This window comes from Phodopus roborovskii, unplaced genomic scaffold, assembly GCF_943737965.1.
Source record: "Phodopus roborovskii unplaced genomic scaffold, PHOROB, whole genome shotgun sequence".
Classification (NCBI taxonomy): Eukaryota; Metazoa; Chordata; class Mammalia; order Rodentia; family Cricetidae; genus Phodopus; species Phodopus roborovskii.
The window spans coordinates 823,337-839,865 of record NW_026126549.1 but is presented as its reverse complement, the minus strand read 5'-3'; the positions used below and the strand labels follow the sequence as shown (position 1 = coordinate 839,865).

Genomic DNA, 16,529 nt, shown 5'->3' with positions numbered 1-16,529 from the left:
GATCTTGGGAGGCGGGGTCGAGGTCTCTTTTCCGCAGTGGTAGGATGCGTGCTTGCGCAGTACGCACGGCGGGGGTGGGGCTGGCGGCCGGCGGCGGTCGGGCGGCTGAGGCTCGGGGCCTGGTCCCCCAACATCATGGCCAAGACCGTGGCGTATTTCTATGACCCCGATGTGGGCAACTTCCACTACGGTAGGGCACAGAGTTGTGCGGGAGGAGAGGTTTCATGGGAAGGGCTTCGAACTCACTAACTCTTTTCTTCCGTACCCCCAGGAGCTGGGCACCCGATGAAGCCCCATCGCCTGGCGTTGACTCATAGTCTAGTCTTGCATTATGGTCTCTATAAGAAGATGATCGTGAGTGCTGACACTTCGGTGGGGGGTTGGGCTTGGCCTCAGGCTAGGTGGGCTAGACGTACCAGGTGCAACCTACCGCTAGAGGAGGGGGAGCAGGATAGAAGGCACTGTGAACATTCCCTATGTGCATGGGTGGGGGTGTCTCCCTACTTAATGGGTGATGCATTTTTGACCTTAGATGGGACTCCCTTTTCACATGAGGGCAGACCAGCCTCTGGCCTGGGACTAGGGGGACACTCTGAAGACAGGTTTGTTCCTTCACCTCATTTTAATTACGTGTTGGTGAATCAAATCCAGGGTTTCACACATTAAGTGAGTGTTTTGCCACTGAACTACACCTCTAGCGCCTTTTCCTTGTAGAGTGGATATTGGTGCAGGACTGAGGATGAGGGTGTATTTTCTAATGACATTTCACCCATACTTCCTGCTCCTTCTCCTCTGTCCATTTACTTGAAAGGAACTGAGACGCTCTTGGGACAACTCTGCACTCCTTGGTGTGTATGTGTAGAGAATGTGTTCTGGGAATGTACCTTTTTTTGTTGTTTTGAGACAGGGTTTCTCTGTGTAGCCTTGTCTGTTCTGAACTCACTCTAGGCCAGGCTGATCCTCTGAACTCCGATTCACTTGCCTCTGCCTCCCCAGTGCTGGAATTAAAGGTGTGCACCACCATGCCTGGCAGGAATTTACTTTTTAATATAGAATGTATCTATATATATGATTCTGCTCAACTCTCCCATCTGCCATGTTATACAGGTACTGCTTCTTCCCCAGCTTGGAATTTCTAGCTGTGAAATGGGAAAATAGCAAGCTTGGCCCTTATGTACCATGAAGATATTCAACATGTAATCAGTGTGTTTAGGCATAGGCAGTGGTTTGGGTGTACAGTAGACTGAGGTGGTATTAGCAAAAGTCTGTGAATCCCTAAAATTGTCTGTGTGTCCTTTTATCCATTTTCTAGGAGAGAAAAAAAAAGTGCTTCTTGCCCAATTTTCAAATCATTGTTTGAACTTCTCTACCCCCACTGAGGATAAAAAATCTTTGGTTTAGGACTTTGGATTTCAGTTAGATTGTCATATATCTCATGGATTTGATCCCACGGTGAAAGACCCAAAGAGAACAGAACCTGAGTTTGAGAGAGGAGACCAGTATAGAGGGAACCAGGACTGGGAAGGCCAGGAGAAGTGGGCTGGGAAGGTAGGAGAGGCTGGGCTAAAGGGAGGAATTAGACAAATGATCTTCAGGGGTCTTGATAAACGTAGCTTGCCTAGCTAATAGCACCTCCTCTTCACTAAGGGATGGGGTGGGAAGATTGTTATATGTGTTTTGGACAGTCTCCATGGCTGGGTTCAGTGTGAGTGGTCTCAGCGCAGGACTTGCATAACACTGTTTGGGTTTGTTGTCAGGTTTCACACTCAATCTGGGCCTTTCCCCCCTGCTCCTACCTGGAATTGTGGAGCCAGTAACAAGACCATGTGTCAAATGCACAGTGAAAGGGACTTTTATTCTTGGCCAAGAATATAAATGGGAGATGAACCTCAACTCAAGAGGTTATAGGTACAGGGGTTGGAGTGATGACTCAGCGGGTCAGGGTGCCCGCCTCCAAGCCTGGGGCCCTCCACATGGTGAAAGGAGAGAACTGGAATCTAAGTTATCCCTGCTTCATGTATACCTACCCACCCTGCCCCACCCACTCACACACTTGTTGGGATGAGCTGGCAAACACATACACAAGAAATAAGGTAATACAATTTTAATTAAAGAAGAATTTGTAGATATAGAGTAAAAAATGAGGCAAGAGAAATAGACTGATAAAGAAAAGGAATATTCATTCACCACCCCCCCCCAGTCTTCCACCCCGCCCCTCCTACCCCCACCAGACCGGGCAGAAAATTTCTGGGAATTCAGGTACTTTTTTTCCCCCTCCTTTTTTGCTTTCCAGTTGTTTCCATGGCAGTTGTTACCTGTCATGGTATTGGGAGTATCATTCAGTGTTTAGATGGGATTATAATTAAGTGAGGCCTTATCTAGTTGGTCACTCTGGTAATCCTCTTGGGCTGATCCTGTTTTGGCTAGCCCCCCTGCGAGGAACTCTGCCTTCAAAGGTAAGATCAGGGTAGTGTAGAAATTCAGCTAGTACCTAGGCAGTGCCCAAGGTAACAACTTCACTTTGGTCTCCATCCCCAGGTCTTCAAGCCTTATCAGGCCTCCCAGCATGACATGTGCCGCTTCCATTCTGAGGACTACATCGACTTCCTGCAGAGAGTCAGCCCCACCAATATGCAGGGTTTCACTAAGAGCCTTAATGCCTTCAACGTGGGCGATGACTGGTGAGGGAAGCAAGGGATTCTGTTGTCAGGCACCTCAAGGTCAGGCTCTTCAATGAGGCCTTGTGGCAGTAGTAAAAGGAGCCTACTAGTCAATAAATTATCATTCCCTCATTGGATTGTTCAGTAAGTAATCACTTTAATCCCAGCACTCAGGAGGCAGCAGCAGGCAGATCTCTGAGTTCGAGGCCAGCCTAATCTACAGAGTGAGTTCCAGGACAGCCAGGGCTACACACAGAGAAACCCTGTCTTGGAAAAACAAACAAACAAACAAAATACTTATTAGTCATTCCTTCTGGGCCAGGCCCTGTGCTAAGTGTGAGGGATACATTGGTGAAGAAAAATAACAACATTTTAATATTGCACCTTTGCTTAGTAAGTCCTGTGAAGGGATACAGACTGACTGTAAGTGTGTATTACTTGGCAGAATTACCTAGCTTTAGGGTAGGGCTGGTTTTAGAGGAAATGCTAGAGATATTGAGCTTCTGAAAGATGACTGGAGGGTGAGGGGAAAGGTGTGGTAGGAGAAGCAACATGTGCTAAGGGGTGGAATGTGACTTTGCTGGGGAGTAGCAGAAAGGCAGTGGAGAAAATGGAGAGAAGAGTGATCTGAATAGAGGCTGAGATGAGAGAGGCCTTTTTCAAGTGTAAGGCCTGAGGTGGCTTACATCTGTAATCCTGGTGCTTAGGAGGCAGAACTGTTTTTAAAGTAAACAGTTACTTTATAAGTCAGTGATTTCATTCCTATAGTAGATGAAGGTCATTAAAACCAGGGGATGACATGTCTAGTTTTTAATTTAAAAGTTTTTTTTTTTTTTTTTTTTTTTTTATTTTATAATGATACTAGGAATTGGATTCAGTTCTTTGTGCATGTTACTTGGGCTTTCTGCTTCGAAACTACATCCCTAACCAGACCATGCTAACACTGAGCTTGTATTGTAGGCAGAAGACTCAGGGTTGGGATTGAGTTATGAGTCTTACTGATACTCTAGGTGATGTTAATGAAAAATAATAAACATAGTAACTATGGAGTACTTAATACTGATGGTTTTATTTTCTTATTTATTTGTGAGACAGGGACCTCACTATCCAGACCTGGCTGGTCTGGAACTCATTATGTAGACCAGGTTGGCTTCAAACTCATAGAGATCCACCTGCCTCTCCATTTCTGTGATTAAAGGCGTGCACCAACACACCGGATACTATTTAAATTTTTCAGAATTCTTGAAAGTAGAGTAGAATAGTGAATCTGCATGCATACATTCTTTACCCAGCTTCAACGCTTAGAAGTAAATGACTAGGTTTTTCTTTTTCTTTTTTTCTGGTGAGACAGACCTTATTAATTAGTAAATGCTGGCCTTGAACTGGAAATCCTGTTTTAGCCTCCCAAGTGCTGGGGTTCTGGCACATTCTTCCATACCTGGGCAGTCTTATCCCAGGCTTGTATCCCTTCATGTTACATGATTTCAAAGCAAATCCCAGATGCCACATACTTTTATCTGTAAATATTTTTATTATGTGTCTCTAAGTGATACTCTTAAAAAATATCAATATGACACCTAAAAAAACAACTTTATTTATTTTTTAACTAATTCTTTAATGAAGTTGCAGTTGGTATTTAAATCTCCCCCCCCCCTCTCTCTCTGTGTGTGTATGTGATGTATTTTATTTTAAATCATCAGGATCCGAACAAGAGCATATTCACTTGGTCTCTTGAATCTTAGTCCATGTCTTTTCTCTCTCTACTTTGAATTTTTTTTTCTTAAAGAAAGAAGGTTTTGATCCTGTGTTGTTTCTTATAAACCTATTGTTTAATAAGTCCCTATGCTATTATGCATCATGTTGAGGGTTACAGATACATTTAGTTAATTCTGACAGCAACACTGGACTGTAATAGTCCTTTAGTTGCATCTAAGTAAAGGGAGGTATGGGGAAATTTGGTAGTTTAATGTGAGTCACCTAACTGACGGATGGGGTAGGACTTTGTGATGCAGAGCCCAGGTTTTTGTTTATTTTGGGACAAGGTCTTGCCACATGGCCCCAGGCTGTCCTTGAACTTGTGATCCTGAAAGCTGACTAAAACAGAATCTGCTACAGGCTCCTGCATGTTAGAATGAGTCTTACTCCACCACATCTGGCTCAGGGCCCAGGTTTGTAAGCCAGTTATCCTAATCTGTTTTACTGAAAGAGCCGGATGACAAGTAGTTGGGGCTTGTAAAGGCAAGGTCCTTAGGCTCTGTGAGCACCTCCCCCACTCCCACAGTATGGAATCCTGGTGGCTCTCTCTCCATTGAGCCTTTCAAAGCCTTTGCTCACCACTTCCATCCCTTTCCCTTTCTTTTCTATGAAAAATCTTTTAAAAATTTTACTGTGTGTATATATGTTTATACACACATGTGTGTGTACCTGGGGAGGCTGGAGGTCACTGGATCCCAGAGGTGGAGTTTCAGGGGGTTGTAGGTCTCCTGATGAACCCAGACCCTCTGGAAGAGTAACAAATGCCTTAACTGCTGAGTCATCAGACTCCCCCCTCCCTCTCCCCCTTCTTGTCTTGTTTTGTAAGACAGGATCTTCATGTGTAGCCCAGGCTGTCATTGAACGGGAGGACTCCCATGAAGCTTTTCTTGACAGCATTGGCCCACAGTTGTGTCCTGTACACAGTGTGCTGCTCATTTGGTGTTAGATTCTTTTTTAAATCATTTCTGTTGCTGCTTCTGAGTTCATTTCCCAGATCTGAGAATGCAGAGTCAGCTCTTAAGCCGAAATGTTCTGAGAAGTAAGGAAGCATTTCCCTCTGGGCATTTGCCATCCATCAGCTGTTCCATCAAATGATAGTTGTGTTTATCGGTGTTCTGTGTTTCAGATGAGAACTGGGTTTCCCCACCCCCTTCTGTTTTAAAATTAATTTCAAGTTGCTTCCTGACATGATGGTTAAGCCTATTATACCAGTAGAGAGGCTGGGGCAGGAGGCTAGCCGTAAGTTTGAGGCTACTCTTGTCTACATAGTAAGTTCCAGAACAGCCTGGGTTATGAGTGAGGCTCCATCTCAAAGGATAAAAACTGTGATTTTAAAATAAGTAATCTAATATTTATAGTTAAATTATATTTTGGGAAAGAAGCAATTCTATCTATAAATCTCTCTCCCCACTTTATCCTTTACCTATTTCTTCTGGTATTTATCTTTTTTGTTTGTTTGCTTTTTGTTTTTTTTTTTGTTTTGTTTGTTTTTTTGAAACGGTTTCTCTGTGTAGCCCCTTGATAGTCTAGAATTAGCTCTGTAGACCAGGCTGGCCTCAAACTCAGAGATTCATCTGCCTCTGCTTTACATGTGTTGGGATGAAAGGCCTGTGCGACCCAGCTATGCCCAGCTATGGTGTTTATCTCTACATTTCAAATTAATAAAATTACTGTTGCTACTCCTACTAATCTGTAATATTTAGATAATACCTACTATGTACTAGGTACTGTTTTAAATGCTTTGCAACCATTTTCTCAATAGCAATGACCCCTTATGATGCAGGGCTTACTATAGGCTCCTTTGTACAGATATGGGTATCAAGACACAAATGGTTAAACAGCTTGACGGCCAAAGAGCCTAGAAGCTATTTGCTTTGCTTACCAGGTAGGATACAAACTCCCTGGCAATTGAACATTTTTATGATTTCTGTGTCAAGTTTTGTACGAGGCTTGCTTGGCACAAGAGTTGGTCAAAAATCTTTGTTGAACAAATCTGAAGATGGCTCGGTTTGTGGAGGACGAGAAGGAAGCTGTTAGAGGGTGGTAATTGGAGTTTGGGTGGGGAAGGAGGTGGACGATGGCAAGAGGGTGTAACTCCAGTCTCTTTCCTGCAGCCCAGTGTTTCCCGGGCTCTTCGAGTTCTGCTCCCGTTACACAGGTGCATCTCTGCAAGGAGCAACACAGCTGAACAACAAGGTGATGTAGCCCCTAGTCAGTAAGTAGTCCTGGTCCCATGTCCCGTGGTTCTCTGGATTCAGGACCATATATAACCTTGACACGGATCCGGCTTCACTGGTGGGCAGGAAGAAGATTGAATGGGTATTTGTCTTTCAGATCTGTGATATTGCCATCAACTGGGCTGGTGGTCTACACCATGCCAAGAAGTTTGAGGTAAGGCTGCAGTGGGGAAGACTGGCTGCCATAGGATAGGTGCTCGGAATGACTGTCAGTGTAGCTGGGTGGAAGAATTGTTCCTCTCCTTATAAAACCATCTCCCACAGGCCTCTGGCTTCTGCTATGTCAATGACATTGTGATTGGTATCCTGGAGCTGCTCAAGTAAGTACTCCAGGAGGAAAAGGGGAGACTTCGGAGACTGGGATGAAGTCCCTCCTGCCCTGGCCCCAGCCCTGACCTCCTTCCCCACTGGCCTCTCTCCAGTCATGATGCTTTTCTCAGGTGGCTCCTTCCTTAGCATCACAATTTGTTCCCTGCCGCCCTCTCACATTTCAGCCTCCCCTGCACATCCTTTCCTTTATCTCTAGCCTTCAGGATGAAGGCCTGGGCTGTCTGGAGGAGACTTGGTGGGATGAGGTTTCAAGTAACTTGGCCAGAAGCACACTCTAAATAATTCCCAAGCTTGTGTTGGGGAGGAGAAGGTGGGGGATTCACTTCTTCCCCATACCGTGGCATTGTCCTCACATCAGGTACCACCCCCGGGTGCTCTACATCGATATCGACATCCACCATGGTGATGGCGTCCAGGAAGCCTTCTACCTCACTGACCGGGTCATGACTGTGTCATTCCACAAATATGGAAATTACTTCTTTCCTGGAACAGGTAGGGAGGGCGTAGGGTCACTGTGTTTTTTGCACCCCGTTGGCTTTGTGGTGTATGTGTTTTGTTTTGAGAAAGGGTCTTGCTCTGTAACCCAGGCTAGCCTTGAACTCAGAATCCTTTATAGTCAGCATCACCACACCTGGGTGTCCTTCATCTTTTTGCCTTGATTGATTCCCTACCCTTCTGTTCTTAAGAATTATGTGCTATCCTCAGAGAAGCCTTTCAGAAACAGGTACTGAGCCCTGCCTCATTTTTTTAAGACTACTCACTGCTAGTTACATTTATTGTGGGTTTTTTTTTTTTGTTGTTGTTCATTCTCTGTCTTAGTCACTATTCTATGTGTGACGAGAAACCACAGCCAAGGCAACTCTTATGAAAGAAAGCATTTAAATGGGGGCTTGCATACAGTTTCAGAGGTTTAGTCCATTACCATGTGGGGAGTATGGCAGTTTGCAGGCAGGCTTGGCAGCAGTAGTTGAGAGTTACATCCTGATCTATAGGCAGACACTCTGGACTTGGCTTGGACTTTTGGAACCTCAGAGCCCACCCACCCCCTCCCCTGTGACATCTTCTCAAACAAGGCTACTTCCTAATCCTTCTCCCAGCAATGCCACTCCCTGATGACCGAGCATTCAAGTACTCCCATGGGGTCACTCTTATTCAAACCACCCTTCTCCTTCTTTATCATGTGTCCCAAAAGTATGGGCTTGGCGGAATTTCATTAGGTCTGTTCATTGCTATATCCCCCATGCCTCCTACACATCTCACACATAGTAGTTCCTCAGAAATATTTGTTGAAATGAATGTGATGGCATATGCCTGTTTTCCCAGTAGGCAGGCTCAGGTGGGAAGGTTGCTTTATGTTTGAGGCCAGTCTGGGATATATAGCTAGACTGTGTCTCAAAGGGAAAAAAAAAAAAAAAAAAAAAAAAAAAAAAAGGAAGGAAGCCAGCCAGGGACTAGAGAGATGACTCAGCTGTTATGAGCGTTTACTGCCTTTACGGAGGTCTCAGGTTCTGTTCCCAGCACTCACAAGGCAGCTCACAACTGTCTGTAACTCCCGGTTCCAGGAAATCTGATGTCCTCTTCTCATTTCCATGGATGCCAGGCATGCACCAGGCAGGAAGACACATATCTGTAATCCCAACAATCAGCAGGCTGAGGCGGAGGAGAGTGAGAGTTCAAAGCTAGCCTGAGCAACATAGCAGGTTCCTTGTCAGCCTGGGTTATATAGCTGTGACCCTGTATTGAAGGAATGCAAGTTGCTGGGGCCTTAGCATGTGGTAGAGGGTACAGAAGGAACAGTTGTGTTATGGAAACGTACCGGGCATGACTTCTGTACCCACTTTTCTACAGGTGACATGTATGAAGTTGGAGCAGAGAGTGGCCGCTACTATTGTCTCAATGTGCCCTTACGGGACGGCATTGATGACCAGAGTAAGTACTGATGACTTCTCCATGCTCACTTCCCCCCTTCCTTTTCACTTTCAATTAACCTCTTCTGCCTGGTATTGTCTGTTGTTGGGCCAGGTGTCCTTAAGGATGAATGTCCTTCTGAGGGACCATGAACCCCTGGAATTTGTATGCAATATATTATGTGTATGTGCGTTTTTATTTATTTCTTACCTTTTCTGGGAAGAAGGTGGATAGTGTTCATCAGTCACTCATAGCAGGTTGTGATACCCTCCAGAGTTCAGAACCGATGGTTGGTTCTGTGGGTTGCCCCTTTCCTGGGCTACATGCTCTCTCAACCCCCTTTTTCCTTTTGTTCCCTGTCTCCCCATCCCCTTGGGGTGCCAGGTTGCCCACCTTTGGCCCTCTCCCAGGTTACAAGCACCTTTTCCAGCCAGTCATCAGCCAGGTGGTGGACTTCTACCAGCCTACATGCATCGTGCTTCAGGTAATGCTGCTAGCACCTCCTAGAGGGCTTGCCTGGGCTCGAGGAAAGAGATTGGGGAAGAATAAGCCCCCATATTGGCGAGAGAAGGACAGTGGAGGACACTGGTGCTCTGATCGTCATGTTACTGCAGACATCTGGGTTTTTCTGTTTTTGCAGTGTGGAGCTGACTCCCTGGGCTGTGATCGATTAGGCTGTTTTAATCTCAGCATACGAGGACATGGGTGAGAATCGCCTTCCTTCTTGTTTTGGTTGGTTTGACTTAAAGTTGTATTGCGTCATCATTATCATTATTATTATGTGTGTATGTTGTGTGCATCCTTGACCATGCATAAATACACATATATACAAACAAAACATAACAAAAATCCAATGAAGGAAAAATAACAAGATAGAGTGACAGGGTGACAACAGGGAATCTGCTTTTGATTAAACTTTTTTTTTTTTTTAAAGGTCTCACTATGTGGCATAAGCTGGCTTTGAACTTGGGATCCTCCTGTCTTAGCCTTCCAAATTCTGGGATTACAAGCTCAGGTCACCACACCTGGCATAGGAATTTACTATAGGCAGCATGCTCTGGGAAGGGTTTTCTGAGAAGGTGAAATGGGAGCTGAGACCTGGAGATTAAGAAGAGTGAGCCATAAAAAGAGAACAGAGGATCCTGCCCCAAGTAGCGAGAAGGGCTAGTGGAAAGCCCTAAGATGAAAAAGAGCTGCTGTCTTGATGAGGAGGAAATAAAAGCAGTGAGGTCAGAACACAGTGAAGTGTTGAAAGCTGGCCAGGTTGAGATCGTGCACAGCTATTAGACCCTAGCATTCCATGGGTGATGGACAACTGCAAGGAGTTTAAACAGGGAAGTGACATGGTCCAGGGAGTTTGAAAGTGGTTGGTTGCTCTGACTGCTAAATGAAGAAAGGTTTGGGGTGGGAGTTGGCACAGGATGGTAGTAGGAAGCCATTATCGTTGTTTGGACGGGGGATGTGGTGATGGAGAGAAGTAGGGGCTTTGAAAATGTATGCTGAAGATTAGAATGGACAGTCTGGCTGGGACACTAATGCGAGTAGTTGTTAGCAGGTAAAGTGCCAGGGGAAGTATTAAGCAAGACTGAGAGTGTGCTTTATTTTTAAATATTTATTGAGACACAAAATATTATTATTATTTTTCTTTTCTTTTTGGTTTTTTAAGGCAGGGTTTTTCTGTGGCTTTGGAGCCTGTCCTGGAACTAGCTCTGTAGACCAGGCTGGCCTTGAACTCACAGAGATTCGCCTGCCTTTGCTTCTCGAGTGCTGGGATTAAAGGTGTGTGCCACTAACACATGTGCACACCAGAAGTGGGCATTGGATCTCCTGGAGCTAGAGTTACAGGTGATTGTGAGCTGTCCAGTGTATGTGCTGGAAACTGAAATTCTGGTTCTCAGGAAGAACAGTAAACACACTTAACTGCTGTATTGACTTTCCAGCCCCTAGAGTACACTAATCTTGTACAGCTCAGAGGCAAGAGGGCATTTGGTGGGACAGGGTGAATAATACACCCTATAAAAATGCTTGCTACATAGGCATGAAAACTTGAATTTGTCAGGCCCAGTGGCATGCATTTATGATCCATAATCCCAGCCCTGGTGAGGTGACAGGAAGATTCATAGGGCTTTGTGGCCAGCAAGCTTTGCTTACTTGGGAAGTTCCAGGCACCCCCCCCCCCCAAAAAAAAACATTGGTGGATAGTACCTTTAGAACAACACTTGAGGATGTCTTCTGGCCTATGTGTACATGTGTTACATGCATACATCCCCAACATACACATTCAGGTATCAATACATGTATTGACATTCACATGAAGATTCAAACACACATCTACACAAGCAATCACAAAAAAATAATGCCACTGTGAATTCTGCTACCCAGAGTGACATAGAGAACATTTATTTGTCAGTCTCTCTGCCCAACATTTCAGGTGATACCTGGGGTCACATGTCTTGGATTCACCCAGTCCTCTGATTGCTTCTAACAGGGAATGTGTTGAATATGTCAAGAGCTTCAATATCCCACTCTTGGTACTGGGTGGTGGTGGTTACACTGTCCGAAATGTTGCCCGGTGCTGGTGAGTACTCTGTTCCCTTTCTCCTTTGTGGAATCCCTGAAATTGGAGGGATAGTCCTTGCAGTCTCCATGGTCAATCCTCTCTGCTTGCTGGTTTCAGGACATATGAAACATCTCTGCTGGTAGAAGAGGCCATTAGTGAGGAACTTCCCTACAGTGGTAAGGTTCACCTCATGATGCCCCTACAAGTGGGACCATTCTTACCAATTCCCACAGTGACCTTGTTTGAAGGCAGATGGGAAGCAGCACATTCTGGGAGTTCTACAGACTAATCCCCTAGGCTCATATCAGAGCAAATAACTCTTTTATGTGGGGACCAGGATGGGGAGAGGATATGGGAATGTCTTGGGACACACCTTTTTTGTATCTCAGCCATACTTCTGATTCATTCCCTCTCTCAATCCCTTCCCATCTCTAAGAATACTTTGAGTACTTTGCTCCGGACTTCACGCTCCATCCAGATGTCAGCACCCGCATCGAGAATCAGAACTCACGGCAGGTTAGCAGCTTGGAGAAGCTGGACACAGCGATAAGAAGAGGCCTCAGGAGAGGTCCAGGCAGTGGGAAGTAGGAGAAAGCAAGAGAAGGAAGTTTAGGCTGTTGCTCTTACCACCTTGGGGCAGCCTGGGATAAAATAGGGACAGGTATCAACTGGGGATATGAAATGGAAATATTACTTCAATCCAGTGCAGTCAGGGTAGAAGGCAGAGAGAAGGGTGTACACTCTGGGAATCACCCAGGAGTTGCTGACTTTTCTTTCCTTTCAACTAGTATCTGGACCAGATCCGTCAGACAATCTTTGAAAACTTGAAGATGCTAAACCATGCGCCTAGTGTCCAGATTCATGATGTCCCTGCAGACCTCCTCACATATGACAGGACTGATGAGGCTGATGCAGAAGAGCGGGGTCCTGAGGAGAACTACAGCAGGTCTGGGCAGGGGCTTGAGAGCAGGTGGTTCTTTGGGTTTGCAGAGGAGGCTTCTCAGTGGACTAGTTCATCTAGCCCTGGCTTATCTCCTTTAGGCTGCAAGTTTTCTACCCTTTTGACAATTTCAATAAAAAAAACAACATATTGAAAATATTATAAACAGCATCAAAATAGATTGTTTTTACACAGTCCCAGAATCATTCCACGAAAGGAACCACTATTAATGGTTTGACTTCTGTCTTTCTTTTAGGTAGATCATTTTTTGTAGATTATAAGAATACTTCTTACATGCACATGCGCACATTTAGAATTTTGTTTACGTAGTATTTCTTTTTTCCTTGATGCTCTTTTGTTGTTGCTTTTCAAGACAGGGTTTTGCTGTGTAGACTAGGCTGGCTTTGAAACCAGAGATCCTCCTGCCTCTGCCTTTTGAGTACTGGCATTAAAGGCTTGTGCCACCACTGTCTGGTTCTTGGTAGTTTTGAGATTAGGTTTCACTATCATAGCCCAAGCTGGCCTTGAGTTCATAATAATTCTCTGCCTCAGCTTCCTAAATGCTAGGTTAAAGGCATGTACCACCCTGCCCAGCTTGTTTATACATGTTTTGTTAATATAAATAAGAGTATTCACTATATGTTGCTCTGACTTAAGGTTGCCAATTTTTTGTTTTAAAAAAACTTTTCCCTGTCATTATGTACAGATCTGTGTTTTCGCAGTTGTATCATCATTGTGTGGGGATAGCATAATAGGATCACTTAGCACTCATGGATATTTATATTATCCCTACCCTACTCCACCCCCTTTTATGTGGCTATTAAAGTAGTGGAGAATGTGGCAAAGAATCCCTGTAGGATACCTCTTTGCGTGCTTGTTTGAGTGGTCTGATTTTCAGAATTGTCAATATTAGGGCAAAGGCCGTATTTATTGAAACTTTTTATATTTGCTGCCAAATTGCCTTCCAGGAAGTCTTCAGTGGCTTATTTATGTTTTTTTTTTTTTTTTTTTTTTTTTTTTAGAAAGCCTTTTCTTTTTAGATTCATTTATTTTATGTGTATGGTGTTTCATCTGCATGCATGTATGTGCACCACTGTGTACCTGGTGTCTGCTAAGATCAGAATAGGCGGTCAGATCCTCAGGAGCTGGAGTTAAGGGTGGTTGTGAGCTGCCATGTGGGTACTGGGAAGAGAACCTGGGTCCTTTGTAGTGACAGTGAGACTTAGTAGGGAACAGATCTCCTTATAGGACTGAGACCACCTGAGTTGATGTTTGGCTCTGCTACAGATGTGAATGACTTCTCAGTTCTTTCTACAACTTGCTTGTGGGTTGTGGAATTCTGGTTTCCATCTCTCTCCTCTGGACTTGGTCATGACCACTTTGGCCCTTGGACTTCACCCCTTCTTCCCTGGCTTGGGTAAGGAAGTATCGATCCTTTGGCTCAAGCTCCTTCCGACCGACCGTCGTCTCCTTGCATCTCCCAGCTCTCCCTTTTGTCTAGGTTTGCCGTTTTTCTTCTTTAGTCACGTGCTCACATCTGGCTCTCACCTCTCATCATTCAGCCTGCTAGAGAGCCAGGAGGAGCTTCTCTTTCTAAGCCTTGCCTCATTCTCAGGCCACCTGCCCCCATAGCTCCTGCTAACATGTGACTTGCAGAGTGGCCACAATGAGTTACCACCTTTGCACAGCTCGGGCTCTGCATTAAGTGCTTCACGTTGTCATTCTGTTGTCATCAGACAACCCTCTTATTCTCAGATGACTAGAGGAGGAATCCAAGGCTCAGAGAGATTAAGTAACTCTCCTAGGGTTCTGCCGTTGAGTTGGGCTTCCTGAGTAGACAAGATTTTGTCTACCTCGGTTCCTTAGCTTCTCTTCAGTGACCTCCTTAATTCTCTCTTTCAGACAATACTTTTTCAAGAAGAAGGAAGCTGGTGTTGAGTGCTTATTGAGCCCTGTGTCACTCCCTTCTCATGGTAGTTTTAACAACACGTCAGTCTCCACTCATACCTTTCCCTGTGCTAGTCTCTCCCCAGACCTTTCCTTCTCCTTGCACTTAGAAGCCACAGCTTGGAAACGTCTTGCACAGAGATCCCTTACCTCATCTTCTGAAATTGCCTTTGTCTGCCCACATAACCCCACTGTCTTGGCCTCCTTGTCATTCTGGAATGGCTCAGTTTCCTTAGATCTTGTGATTTCTGTACTTGGTTTTCTTGTGACTTGATGCAACCTTCCTGAGATCTTTGCCCGGCCAGCTTCTTCACAAAATTCAGGTATTTCATTCTCAGAACAGTCTCCTTACATTCGTAGATAAACGGTCATCTTCTCATTCCTATCAGACTCAATCATGTAGAACACTCCACCATTTGAAATTATTGTATTCATTCATTTGCTTTGGTATTGCTGGTCTCATGAGACATTGTATGGAATGGAAACCTTGTCTGGCTGATTCTCTGCTGTTTTGCTGAGGCCTACAGCACTACCTAGCACACAGAAGTCTCCTTGGCAAAAGGAGAGGAACTGGCTTTGGAGAAGACCAACAGAGAACTGGCTCTGAGGGTGGTGCTGGGAGGGGTCTGGAACGAGTCTGGAACTTGAAGAGTGGGTTCGTCATCTCTTGTCCCTTGCTTTGCAGGCCAGAGGCACCCAATGAATTCTATGATGGAGACCATGACAATGACAAAGAAAGTGATGTGGAGATTTAAGAGCGGCATGGATGTGGTGTCCCCGGGAATTCCTTTTCATTCCCTTGGGTGCGAAGGAAAGTATGGGTCCCCCAGTCCTGACTGGGTACCCCCAGGGCTTTTGCAAACTCTGGTGAAGGGTTTGGAAACCACATGTGGCTCTAGAATCATCTACCCCCTTTCCTCAAACTGTCATAGCCTGATGGTCCCTGTTAGGGATGAGATAGGGACAAAGGTATCTGGAACATGATGGGTAATGAGCCCTAGAGGCTGCTCCCCAGCCCCTCTGGCCCTGTATTTGTCCCCTCCCTGCTTCCACCTCAGAGACTTTTACAGATGAGATTTTTGACAGTTATAAGGTCACCTCTGACTTCCTCCTGGGTTCCTCTACTGCACTTCTTGCTTCCATGGCAGGTGAACAGTGAAGGGGAGGAGGGCCTGGCTCTCTGAAACCTTCACTGCCGATGAAGTAGGGGGAGGACGTGAAGATGTTCTGTTCTAACTGGCTTTATGTCCATTTGACCACTGTTTTTAATCTAATAAACCAATTGGTATTTTTTTGTACCTTTCTGGGAATTGTAATTCTTGTTAGCTACCTATGTATGATGGGAAAAGGAAATAGAGATGATGATGTGTATAATAAAATTGTTAATGTTCACTCAGTACTTTATGTTAGGCACTGTGTGTGTATTCTCCATGGATACTTTTATTCAAATGGGAATTAATAGAACATTTCTGCTGAAGAGTTAGATTAATCTGGGCAGATTACTAGCCTGAAAGGTGTAAAAGGTGGCTTTAGGTAAGTGAGCATGGTGTTGGAGATGAGGATGTTAGGTGGCAAAGATACCCTGAGATAAACACTGAGTGTTCCGCTGTGCTGGTTGTTAAGAAACTGACTGCAGCTGACTAAGGTAGGGGCTGGATCCTGTATACACTACAAACACAGACCCTCTTCTGGAAGGCTGCCGTCAGGGCATGGTAAATGTAGGTGTTGACAGTGGCATGAGGAAAGTTTGATGGATGGGCCCCTCGTGCTATCTTTTCACTTTAGAAGTAAGTAGCATTGAGCTTCTTCTGGACAGCCTGCAGTGAGAGCTGGACACCTCTGTAACTTCTTATTCAGCAGTTGGAAGGTTGGAAACACAAGGGAGGGGAAGGCCATATTTAGGAGACAGCAAAGTCAATAGAGACCCTGGTATTACATCTAAGCTCTGGAGTCTCCAAAAAGTTACTGAACCTGTCCTCAGCAATATACACTTGAAATCCTTTTCTTTCGTCTTAAGGGGTAGTCAGTCCATCGCTAAAGGCGTCATGTCAGGTAGACATAGACAGGAGAATGAGAGAGATCATGTGAAGACCATACCCAGAGAACTCATGCAGGCACGTTTGGTTTATGCCTATGGGGGATCTTGGTTAAATATGGTGTGGCTGTCAGATTAATCTGTGTGTAAATTTTCT

General features: G+C 45.0%; 1 protein-coding gene across 1 annotated transcript; it reads left to right on the top strand.

Moving 5' to 3' along the window:
• Window positions 1–23: 23 nt before the first annotated feature.
• Hdac3 (histone deacetylase 3) lies at window positions 24–15,741 on the top strand. The gene is made up of 15 exons (XM_051200750.1): window positions 24–190; window positions 272–354; window positions 2,539–2,681; window positions 6,530–6,611; window positions 6,750–6,806; window positions 6,917–6,972; window positions 7,341–7,474; window positions 8,831–8,911; window positions 9,301–9,374; window positions 9,531–9,595; window positions 11,379–11,468; window positions 11,568–11,626; window positions 11,887–11,966; window positions 12,239–12,396; window positions 15,023–15,741. Exons 1-15 carry the CDS (start codon window positions 136–138, stop codon window positions 15,090–15,092), a joined length of 1,287 nt encoding a protein of 428 aa, XP_051056707.1. The 5' UTR covers window positions 24–135; the 3' UTR covers window positions 15,093–15,741.
• The last annotated feature ends 788 nt before the right edge of the window (window positions 15,742–16,529 follow it).

Bases quoted from the DNA above. Each gene is read 5' to 3' on its own strand.
- Hdac3 (XM_051200750.1), top strand. From the start codon at position 136: ATGGCCAAGACCGTGGCGTATTTCTATGACCCCGATGTGGGCAACTTC. The intron at 6,612-6,749 runs GTGATGTAGCCC...TTTGTCTTTCAG, and splicing joins CAACACAGCTGAACAACAAG to ATCTGTGATATTGCCATCAA. The intron at 11,469-11,567 runs GTGAGTACTCTG...TGCTGGTTTCAG, and splicing joins CGAAATGTTGCCCGGTGCTG to GACATATGAAACATCTCTGC.